The sequence below is a fragment of the Taeniopygia guttata genome, chromosome 37 (genome assembly GCF_048771995.1).
Source record: "Taeniopygia guttata chromosome 37, bTaeGut7.mat, whole genome shotgun sequence".
Classification (NCBI taxonomy): Eukaryota; Metazoa; Chordata; class Aves; order Passeriformes; family Estrildidae; genus Taeniopygia; species Taeniopygia guttata.
The window spans coordinates 6956458-6967061 of NC_133062.1; the positions used below are offsets into that span (position 1 = coordinate 6956458).

The following is a 10604-nucleotide window of genomic DNA, read 5'->3' on the forward strand; positions in this document are numbered from 1 at the left end:
CCCTGAGTGTCTCTGGTTTTGGCGTTTGTGATGTCCACATCCTCAGTCATTGATGTGAGAAGAATCTTTGTCCGAGTTTCAGTCACTGAGGTGTCAGAGTTCTCTGAGCGCTCAGGCAAATCTGGGCTGACATCAGGCTCAGCCTGGAGCTCGGTCAGCCCCGAGCCAGGCTCGGCCGGGCCCTCAGCTGCTGCGCTGCCGGTCTTTCTACGTCGAATGCACGGGAACTTCCAGAACGTCTGTAGGAGAGCAAAGGAAATGAAAGCCAGGGATGTTCCATGGAGTGCTCCAGGCGTGCTGCTGGGCTGAGCAGTGACAGCAGGCCCAGCCCAGGTGGGGATGGCTGCAGGCACCTTCAGAGTTTTGCGGAAACGGCCACGGGCAGGTTTCTTCTCTTGTGTGCGGTCCAGGGCTGCATCTGGCAAAGAGCGAGCGCAGCCAGGGCTGAGGGGCTGCGGGAGAGGCCGGAGAACACAGCCCAGCCCTGCGCTGCCCAGGCAGGGACAGCCCCGGGATGCCCCAGGGGATGGAGCACGGCCACTGCGGGGTGTCTGCCCAGGCCCCTCTTCTGTCCTGTCCATGGGCACATCCCCAGGGGATGGGATGGGATGGGATGGGATGGGATGGGATGGGATGGGATGGGATGGGATGGGATGGGATGGGATGGGATGGGATGGGATGGGATGGGATGGGATGGGATGGGATGGGATGGGATGGGATGGGATGGGACAGGAAAGGACGGGATAGAGCCAAGCTGGCCACAGCCATCAGCCCTGTGGCCCAGCTGTGCCACTCACTGTCCTGCAGTGGCTGGAACTGCTCCGGTTTTTCATGCTCCTGTGCTGGGGCAGCTTCAGGGCTTTTCTTTTTCTTCCCCCTGAACACTCTGAACAAGCCGAGAAATCTGCCCGCCATGCCAGAGTCTGGCCTCGAGGGCACCTGAAAGAGAGATGTCTCGGGAAAGCTCCAAGTCAACAAGTCCTCAAGGGCACCTGCAAAAGAGAAGCCTCGGGAAGGCCACGGGCTGCCAAGTCCTGTGGTCTTGCCACGAGGTCACCTGTAGGAATAATGCCTCGGAAAAGCTCCGGGTCAGGCACGAATGAGCGCGCTGTGCAGGGGCTCCTCACGGCACCGCTCTGTCCTGTCCTGTCCGGTCGCCTGCTCTGAGCAGAGTGGCGTGCTCTGGTTAGTGCCAGCTCCTATGTCAGCACGTGTCACAAAGGCCATTCTGTCCCGTTCTATGCCATAGTGACCATGCTGCACCATAGTGACCATGCTGCCCTTGCACACACTGCCACCTGCCCTGGGGCCATGCCCTGCCCAGCCAAAGTGGCCCAGGTTGGAAGGAATCCCTGGCCCCAAGTGTCTGAGACAGCCCGACAGGATCTTTAGGAACGGCTCAGACCATCAGCAAACGCTGCCCTGCTCTGCGGGCTCAGGGTAGCAGAAGGAGCTCCCAGGGTTGCCGACACAGCTGTGCTGGGAAGGGCACAGAACCTTCCATGGAAGCTGCCACAGCCTCCTCGGGACGCATCCCAGCCCGTGGCCACCCTAAACCCGCGGGTGTGGCACACACAAGGAACTGTGGGCCAGGGCACGAATGCTGCTCTGAGCCCTGGGGCCCGGGGAGCGCTGACACCAGCAGCTGTGGCAGAGTCCCCACCCAGGCAGACCTGCCAGCCCCCAAGCCCTGCAGGGCTGGTGCCCGTCTCCTGCCCCAGAGATCTGAGCCCCTGGGGGACTTCTGTGCCAGAGGGAGCCAAACCCACGTGCACTGGAGGCTGTGCTCCTGCCTGCAGGGGCTGTTGGCAGGAACACCTGGAGCAACTGCTGGCAACAATGAGTAGATGGCAAAATGGTTAACCCTGCCCCGGTATAGAGATCTAAGTGGCCAATAAAGTACAGCTCTCCCCTCTTGTTCCCTGCAGCACAATCAGGACCATGAACACAAACAGTCACGGATATTCTTTCTGAGACCCATGAGCAAGGCTGTGCCAAAACACAGATGCTGCCTTAAAACAGACTCAAATTCCAGCCCAGACCTCTCACCTCCCAGACAACTCCTTCCCCAACACACCTCCAACATGTAAGAGGCCGTCTGAAGACCCTCACTCATTTGCCTGCCGATTGCCACGAGAAGGAACTCCCTTCCCCCACTGCAGTTCCGGCTTGGAGAAGGCAACAGTGCAGGTGCAGCCGCTGTACTGCTGTACCGTTACGTTCCGTTCCGAACGAGGCCCGGCAAGAACTTGGCAAGAAGTTGGCAAGGACTTGGCGAAGACCCAGCGTGGACCCAGCATGGGGCGGCCTGCTGCAATTCCTGTTTCACTCTCCACCTTTAAGCTGAATGAACTGTTGGGGTGACTCTGGTGGTCTCTCACTGAAAACCCCTCATCTGCCTCGTTACCACCGTGACAGACAGAGATCAAGAACCCTCTCCCCAAGGACTGAGACTGAGACCCCGACCACAGAGAGTGGTGGTGGGGGGAAATGACATGACCTGTTCTTCTCCAGTAACTTCAATGGACTTATTCATTATTGTGTTTGTTCAGCCTGGATGATTTTCTGTAGATACACCTGTTCCCCCCACAGCAATTTCAATAGACTCTCATTGTTCTGCATGTTCCCCCCTTTTTCCTTCTGTGGACTATAACTGGACCCCTGGGTTGGGTAGGATTTCGGAGACTCTCCCCAACACAACAAGACGGATCCCCATTGTCCGGACCACTGAGGACCTCGCCTGTGTTGGATAACTATTCCCATCCCCCCTTCTCTCTCTCTCTCTCCTTTTTATTTCTTTTCTGACCCCACTATCGCATTTATTGTTTTTGGCCCTTAATAAAGGTGCATCTGTTGTGATTAAACTGATAGTCCCCTGCTGTTTGTCTTTTGCACTTTGGGATCGGCTAACGAACCATCACGACACCCCGCTATAAGCGGATCGTGACATTAAATTGGCGTCACGGACAGGATTTCTGTCTAGGCAGAAGGGTGCAGGTTCTGTGTAGTCTGTAACAGGGCAAGGACGTTTCTCTCCAGCCGCACCTAGCCTGCCAGTCCAAAAAACTGAGCATGGTCTAGAAAGCAAGGGGAGATATTCGAATTTCCCGCAGACTGCACATTGCCTTGGTGAAAAAAGCACCCACACTGTCTTCAGAAATTGCAAAAGATCTCTTAGTGCAAAAGGCGGGACACTGTGTTGTTTTATGTGTATGTTTGCACTGTCTGGGACGGAAGGGACAACTTGAGGAAACTAAGCAGAGCCTCCTAGGCAGGTTTTGTCTCTTCACCCACCCAGGGAAGTGAAGGGTGACACAGCGAAGACTGTGTGCTTTGTGTAACTTAAGTTTGTACTTCCCTGCCGTGGTTTTGGTCCCTTCACAAAATGAGTGATAACCTTAACGATAAGGGTAAAGTTGAATTTTATGCTTTACTAGCTAAATACAATGCCAAACCTTCTCCAGGAGGAGAAGAATGGGCACAAAGTAATTGGTTTAATTTGGATAATGTGGTTGATAGAATATGTTCTTTACAACATGGTACAAGATTAAAACTGGGCAGAAATAAAACCATCTTATGCTCAGTTTTGTGAGCTTGTCTTATGGCAGCTGTAGAAACTCGCTTCCAGCGAAGAAGTGAGCAAGAAACAATAATAGACTCCCTTCAAAATTTGGTTGAAATTTTACAAAAACAATTACATGAAGAAAGGAATGAAAAACATTCATTGAGAAATGAGAACTGTGCATTGAGAGCTGCCTTAAAAGAGGAACACATTAACAAGTCACATAATGCTGATTCCTCTATAAATCCCGAGGAAAAGGAATCTCCTCGCATTAACCAAATTTATCCTCACAAAGAACTTGAGGCAGTAAATAATTATGGGGAACATTGCTGCTCTCATTTAAGACCCTTAATTAAAACAGAATATAACTATCTCAGTGATGATGATCTTGAACCCCACATCACAACCAAACACATACCATACACTGCCACCGAGTTAGCTGAGCTTAAAAGAGAATACGGACGCCTCCCATACGAATCAGAAACAGAATATGTTTTCTGGGTGTCCCTCACCGGTGGCGATCAAATTAAATTAACTGAACAAGAAGCCAGTGGGTACTGGGGACACGGTGTCTTCTTAACAACAGGAGATAAACGTGACTCGTGGTCCCTGACACAACGTGTGGCTTTTTGGGCCGGGGGAACAAACCCCTTGGAAAGGGCAGATTCTATAGCTGTAATCAGTACCCCCGACCAGCTCCTAGAAAGTGTACACAAAGCCGCTTGTCTGCAAATGATTCATGAAAAGAAATTGATTCCTGGCTTTGAATCCCCAATGCAATTACCTGTGAAGCCTGAACTAATGACTCCTTTAATTCGCGGGCTTCCAGAAATACTCAAACCTACTGCCATAGCCTTACAGAAAACTATCATGACATTAAGCCCTGTAGAAAGACTAAATAGATTTCTTGGTAACCCCACTGATCGCACTGGATCTACTGATCCTGGTTTTACTCCATCCTGTTCTCCTCTCCAAGATGTAAATTCACAAACCAGTTCACCTGGCAGTAACCATAAAATTTGGACATGGGGTGAAGTTGCAGAGGATTTGATCAATTATTGTAGAAAATATGGACCTATAAAAACCCCAGAGGAGAAACCAGAAAAATCAGAGAAAACAAAAGGGATTCGGTCTGTTGGGACTCCTTACAGTAAAAATCCAGAAAAGGGAAAACAGAACCCTAACTGCCAGCATTGGTGGTCACTGGGAGTCCAAAAGGGGGTCCCCAGAGAAGTAATGGATGGTCTACCCCTTGATAAATTACAGAAAATAATAACTAATTGGCGCTATCGAAAATCAAATCCATCAGTTCAACCCGGTACACACCCTAGTGCACCCACTCGTCCTCAGAACATGGGTAAGGAAACAACTTTCTCACAGTCCCTCCCGCAAAACCGGGGTAGTGGACAAAAACTAACCATTTCACAACTTTCCTCTCAGAACTCAGGCTGTGACCCAAACTTAACATTCTCCCAGTTTCTCTCTCAAAATCCAGGCAGTGAGTCATCTCTTTCTCAGCCTTTTCCTCAAAATCTGAGCAATGAACTGACACAACACCAGGGAAACTAATTTCTCCGTCCCTTACAGGTGAGCGAAGAGACGGAGCATGGGTATATTTAAGAAGGCTCACTAAAAATAAATCAGGAGATATTTTGATCACAGCTATCGTGGGTCCCAAACGTGCTCTTGTAACCTTTTTGATTGACACTGGGGCTCAAATCTCTGCATTAACAGAAAAAGATGCCCAGAGGAGCGGTGTTGTTCCGACTAAGAGACAATACTGTGTCCTTAATGCTCTAGGAATGTCAGAATCTATGAATGTGGCCTTAGTTAAACTTACTCTTCCTGGAGATGAGGATCAATTGGTTGTTAAAATGGTAATCGGGGACATCCCAAACAATTTACTAGGGATGGATGTCCTTGTTGGGAGACAGTGGGAGGACTCAGAAGGATCTTTATGGTGTTTTGGTGCTATGCCTTTAAATATAAGGCTGCTTCAAACTGCACCTGCTCTGCCATATAGCAAAACCACCAATGTAAAACAATACCCCCTACCTTCTGATGCCAGAGAAGGTATCAAACCTGTTATACAGGATTTGCGAAACCAGGGGGTAATAATTAACACACATTCTGCTTTCAACTCACCCGTCTGGCCAGTCCGAAAACCTAATGGGAAATGGAGACTCTCCCCAACACAACAAGACGGATCCCCATCGTCTGGACCACTGAGGACCTCGCCTGTGTTGGTAGCTATTCCCATCCCCCCTTCTCTCTCTCTCTCTCTCCTTTTTATTTCTTTTCTGACCCCACTATCGCATTTATTGTTTTTGGCCCTTAATAAAGGTGCATCTGTTGTGATTAAACTGATAGTCCCTGCTGTTTGTCTTTTGCACTTTGGGATCGGCTAACGAACCATCACGACACCCCGCTATAAGCAGACCATGACACAACACCAACACCCTGCAAACACCACAAAGAAGCCCTCAACTTCCCGCAAGGACCCTCAGCTGTCCCTGTCCCTCCACAGAGTTTCCCTCCCTCCAGCAGACCCCCTGGTTCCCTGCACGTGCTGTGGGATGGCACTCAGGAGGATCTGCTCCAAGGCCTTCCCCGGCAGCAAGCTCAGGCTGCCAGGCCTATGGATCCTGGATCATCCTTCCCACCGAGCCTTCCTGTGCACGGCTGTTCCATTGGCACATCTGTGCTCAGCTGGGACTACTCTGCTCACCCAGGGCTGCTGGTAAAGGATCAAGAGAAGCCTGGCCAGGTCTTTCTCCAGCTCCCTCTGTGCTCTTGGGGAAGGTAGAACCTTCCACAGGAAAGCAACTGGTGCCACAAGGAGTGGGTGGCAGCAGGCAGCTCTGGGGAAGCCCCTCAGGAATGCTGTATCCTGAGGGAACACTGTTGGCCTTGACCTGTTGGCACCTGCAGAAGCTTCAAATCAGCTGCCTCAGCTTCCAGGGCCTCTCTTGGCCAGCATCCTGACGTGGATGCAGGATGGCTGCCAGGCACTGCTGGGACCCAGCGGGACAGGAGCGGCTGTCTCGTGCCCACGCAGCACCCGTGACACAGCCAGGGCCATCCCGAGAGCAGACAGACGCTCACGGGCCAGCAGAGAGGAGCAAGGAGCCCTGGGCTCCTCTCAGGGTATCTCAGCTGGGCTCGCTCCACAACACGCCCCCATTTGAAGGCCTGCTGATGCCCAGCTGCCAGAAATGCCTCCCTTGTGCTCTCCAAGATGCACAGGGAGAGCCAAGGAGCAGGACACCTCGGCAGGCAAACCTTCCAAGCCTTTTCTGAGGCCAGGCACACACCAAGATCAGCCAAGACTCTCCACCACACTGCCTGGCCCACCCAGCCCAGTCTGTGCTGGCCCTGGGCCACAGCAGCTCCCAGCAAGCAGGAGGCAAATGCATCTTGCCAAGAGCTGAAACACAGCAGACAGGGAAGATGTGAAAAGTGAGTGTGTAAAGGCCTTTTAATTCACAGCTCCCACTGAGAGCTTTGGGGCTCACAGATGGACAGAGATGGTTCTGCTCACCCCTCTGTCCAAAGCAGGGGTAACACACGCTGCTGCAGGTGCTTGGGTTGGTCCCTGCAGGTCCAGGTGGATGCCAAACCTGCTCTTCACAGCCTTCTCCCTTCCCCTGTCCCTCTGCCAAGTGCAGCGGGCCTCAAGAACTGAAAGGAGCACAGAGAGCCAAAGGGGGACACTTGCACCTGCCTCACTGGGAGCTCCCTGGGAAGCACTTTCCTTGAGAAGCAAGCCCCTGTCCTCCAAATGCATTTCCCCAAATGTGCGGCTTTTCTGCTCAACACCAACACACCCTTAAGAAACGCTGGCAAGGCTGAAGGACTTCATGTCCTTTCAGGACAGGCACTCCATCTCCAGCTGCTATTCCCCCAAGTGCCTTTCCAGGTGGAGGCTCAGACGTGAAGCCCCAGGCCCTCTACAAACACAAGCTGCTCACTGCCTCTTCACCTGCCTCAACTCCTGCCTGCGCCCGCAGCACCAAGACCAGGCTGTTCCCATCCAGAGCCCAGAGCCCTGCTCCCGCAGGACGCTCTTGCCAGCACCTTCCAGGCCTCTCTGCTGTGCACACAGCGCTTTTCATGCCCGCTCCCAACAGGCTCTGGAAGGCAGAGCACAGCCTGGCTGCCTCTGCCACCAGCACAGCCCAAACACAGGCGGAGGAAGAAGCAGCAGGGGCTGTTTTGCGGCCATGCCCAAGAGAGACTGGAAGGGTGCCCTCCCTCTGCTCTCACTTGCTTGGCTTTCTGACTGGCTCTGAGCCTGGGGCGGCCATTCCTCACTTGTGGGCACCAGAACCACAGCTGGGACGGGCAGGGTCTGAGGGCTGGAGGGAAGGAGCTGTCAACAGGGAATGGGGAGGGAGCCGTCAACAAGGAGGGGGAAGGCAGCAGCTATGGGAGCTTGCAGCAGGCACAGCTGTGGCCAGCATCAGGTGTGCCTGGGGCTCCAGTGACATTGAGTCCTGCTGCTCTCTTCACAGTCTCCTGGTACTCCTGGTCGTGGTTTGACACAGAAAATGAATTTTCTCAAAAGAAAGAGGTCAATTTGGATATTGACCAATTGAAGGTGGACACGCCTCTGAGAACACAGAGGGGTTAAAAGCAGAATTCCCAGGAGAACTCGCTCTCTTTGGTTCCGGTCAGCGTGCAGTGCAGGACTCTCCCCTGCCCATCCGTGGCTGGGCGGGGCAGGGGAAGGCCCCTGGCCTGACTGAGGTAGGCCAAAGGGTGGAGGGGCCGGGAACCCCCTGGAGATGGAAGGGTGGAGAAAATCTGGGATGTCTCCGTTCCCCCCAGAGTCTCTCTTTCTCGAGAGAGAGAGAAAGAGACAGCAGTAGTTTTGCCAGCAGTTCACCGCGGGGAAGAAGAGCTGGGGGGGGCCGCAAGGTGCCCAGCTGCCTGTGGGAGTGGGAGCCTGGGCAGCGAGCCGTCTCTGGGAGTTGGGACTTTTAACCCTTCCTGAGAAATGAAAGCTTTGTGAAATTTTTCTCCTCCTCGGTTTGAAAGAGAGGAAGAGAGACAGCTTGGACCCTGGGATGTTGGAAGGAGAAATTTTAGGTGGGAGGAGATGATGGAGTGATGGAGTGGCTTTTTGCTGGACTTTTTCTTGGTAGCCACAGACTGAACTGATCTTCTCCTCCAAGAGAGACTGTATTTTAGGAGGATGCTGGTGAGCCAAAGAGATCATGCTTCAGCTGGGAAAAGACAGAAGTTGAGCGAACAAAGAAAAGTTAGGGAGGTTTGTGGTGGTGTCCCCTGTCTTCAGAGAAGAAGAGAAGATCTCTGTTCTTGGACCCTCAGCCCCAGGGGGAAATGGGGGGAACTGTGGTCCCAAAAATAAAAAACTGAACTGTTGTTTTTTCCCCTCTTGGCAGGGCATCCTTGAAAGGAAAAATCCTAAAAGCACTCTGTCCATCCATGCATTGGTGGTGAGAGCACTGTGCATGGAAAGGAGAGGGCCACCATGGCAAACTCTTTCTCTGGGTGGTGCTATGTGTGACATGGAAGCACAGGATGTGGCAGCTGTGTTTCCTGGGCGGGTCTGTGGCACAGGAGGGGCTCCTCTCTTCCTTGATGGACTGAGTATCGATTGTCTGGAGGGTGGACACCTGATTGGAGTCCAGGTTGTGTCTCACTGTGGTTTGTTGGGGTTGGGTGGTGAGAGGAGGAATACTTTGGAAGGTTTTCATTTTGAATTTTGTGTGGCCTTTTTATCTTTTCTTTCTTTTAGAGTAGTATAGTAGTAGTAGCTTAATAAAGTTTTTTTCCTTGTTATTAAGCTTGGGCCTGCTTTGCTCTGTTCTTGATTGCATTTCGCAGCATTCAATTGAGAGGTTGCATTTTCATGGGGGCACTGGCATTGTGTGCCAGTGTCAAACCATGACAGCCATACTCCTTGATTTCCTTCTCAGGCTTTTCCAGTCCAGGTGTCTCCAACTATGCCAGGGGGCAGTGTCTGGGGTTGGCATTCCTTGATGTTTGCGGATGATGATCGTAGATTTTTCTCGATGGTCATTATGGTTTTTGGTACCTTTTGGGTTATTCCCAGTTTATTGAGATGTTAAGCTCATTTCCCTTGAGTGCTGTAAAATCCCTAAAAAACCCATTAGAATTCCTTTCCCCAAGGCAAAGGCAAACCAAGCCTGACTAGAGAAATGAAAAAAAATTAAACTTGGTAGATTATCCAACACACATGTGCAGTGCAAGCCCCCGGCTGCTGGTCTCAGGAGAAGGCTGAGGGAAATGCACCCACTACGTGCCCTCTGCGACTCACTCGGCATCTGGTGCAGAAGTTTGGATGCCTGCAGGGGTTGCTTGTCTCCTCTGGGTCTGTTCTTCCTTCCCTCTGGGAGGGCCTTAATGGAAATCAGCTCCATTTCTCCTGCAGACCAGAGTGGCAGGGAGTCACTGCAGGCTGGTGATATTCTGATACAAGGAAACAGGTGTGCATACAAACCAGGCTGTGAAAAGCCAGTGTCCATAAAGGAGCCAGAGGAGCCCTGCAGCTTTGTTTGAATAAAGGGAGAGAGTCCATGGGGACATCTGCTGCTGGGCTTTTCTCTCTCAAAGTTTTGGAGGACACAGCCTCTATTTAAACTCCTGGCCACATGCTGCCCTCTTCCTTTCCCCACTGGCTGAGGTACCAGGCCAGGGGGCTGCAGGGACCTTTGTACCCTCTTTTCCTTTTGCAAGGTATTACTTCTGGTCTCCATCCAAACTGTAATAGATAGAATATGAGATGATTTGCTCTTGCAATTAAGGGATGAATATTGTGTGTATCTTAAGCTTTATTGATGTAGAGTTATGTTATTGTGATTTGTTGTTTAGATGTTCTCCGTTCTCCCCACAGTCCCCTTCCCCCTTTTATAAATGAAAATTAGTCCAGCCAAATTTAAAATGAAACAATAAAAAATTATTCGGGATTGAATTCTCTCTGAGCAGGCCAAAAGGAAAAGGACAGCGCTGAGCCCAGGTTTGGCACTGGGTGCGTGACAGGAAGGAGCCTCTC

The 10604-nt window shown here is 51.8% G+C and overlaps 1 protein-coding gene across 1 annotated transcript; it reads left to right on the forward strand.

Annotated features, from left to right (window-relative positions):
* The first annotated feature begins 216 nt into the window (after positions 1-216).
* Positions 217-5016, forward strand: LOC140681613 (uncharacterized). The gene is made up of 4 exons (XM_072921599.1): positions 217-241; positions 3609-4472; positions 4539-4919; positions 5003-5016. Exons 1-4 carry the CDS (start codon positions 217-219, stop codon positions 5014-5016), a joined length of 1284 nt encoding a protein of 427 aa, XP_072777700.1.
* The last annotated feature ends 5588 nt before the right edge of the window (positions 5017-10604 follow it).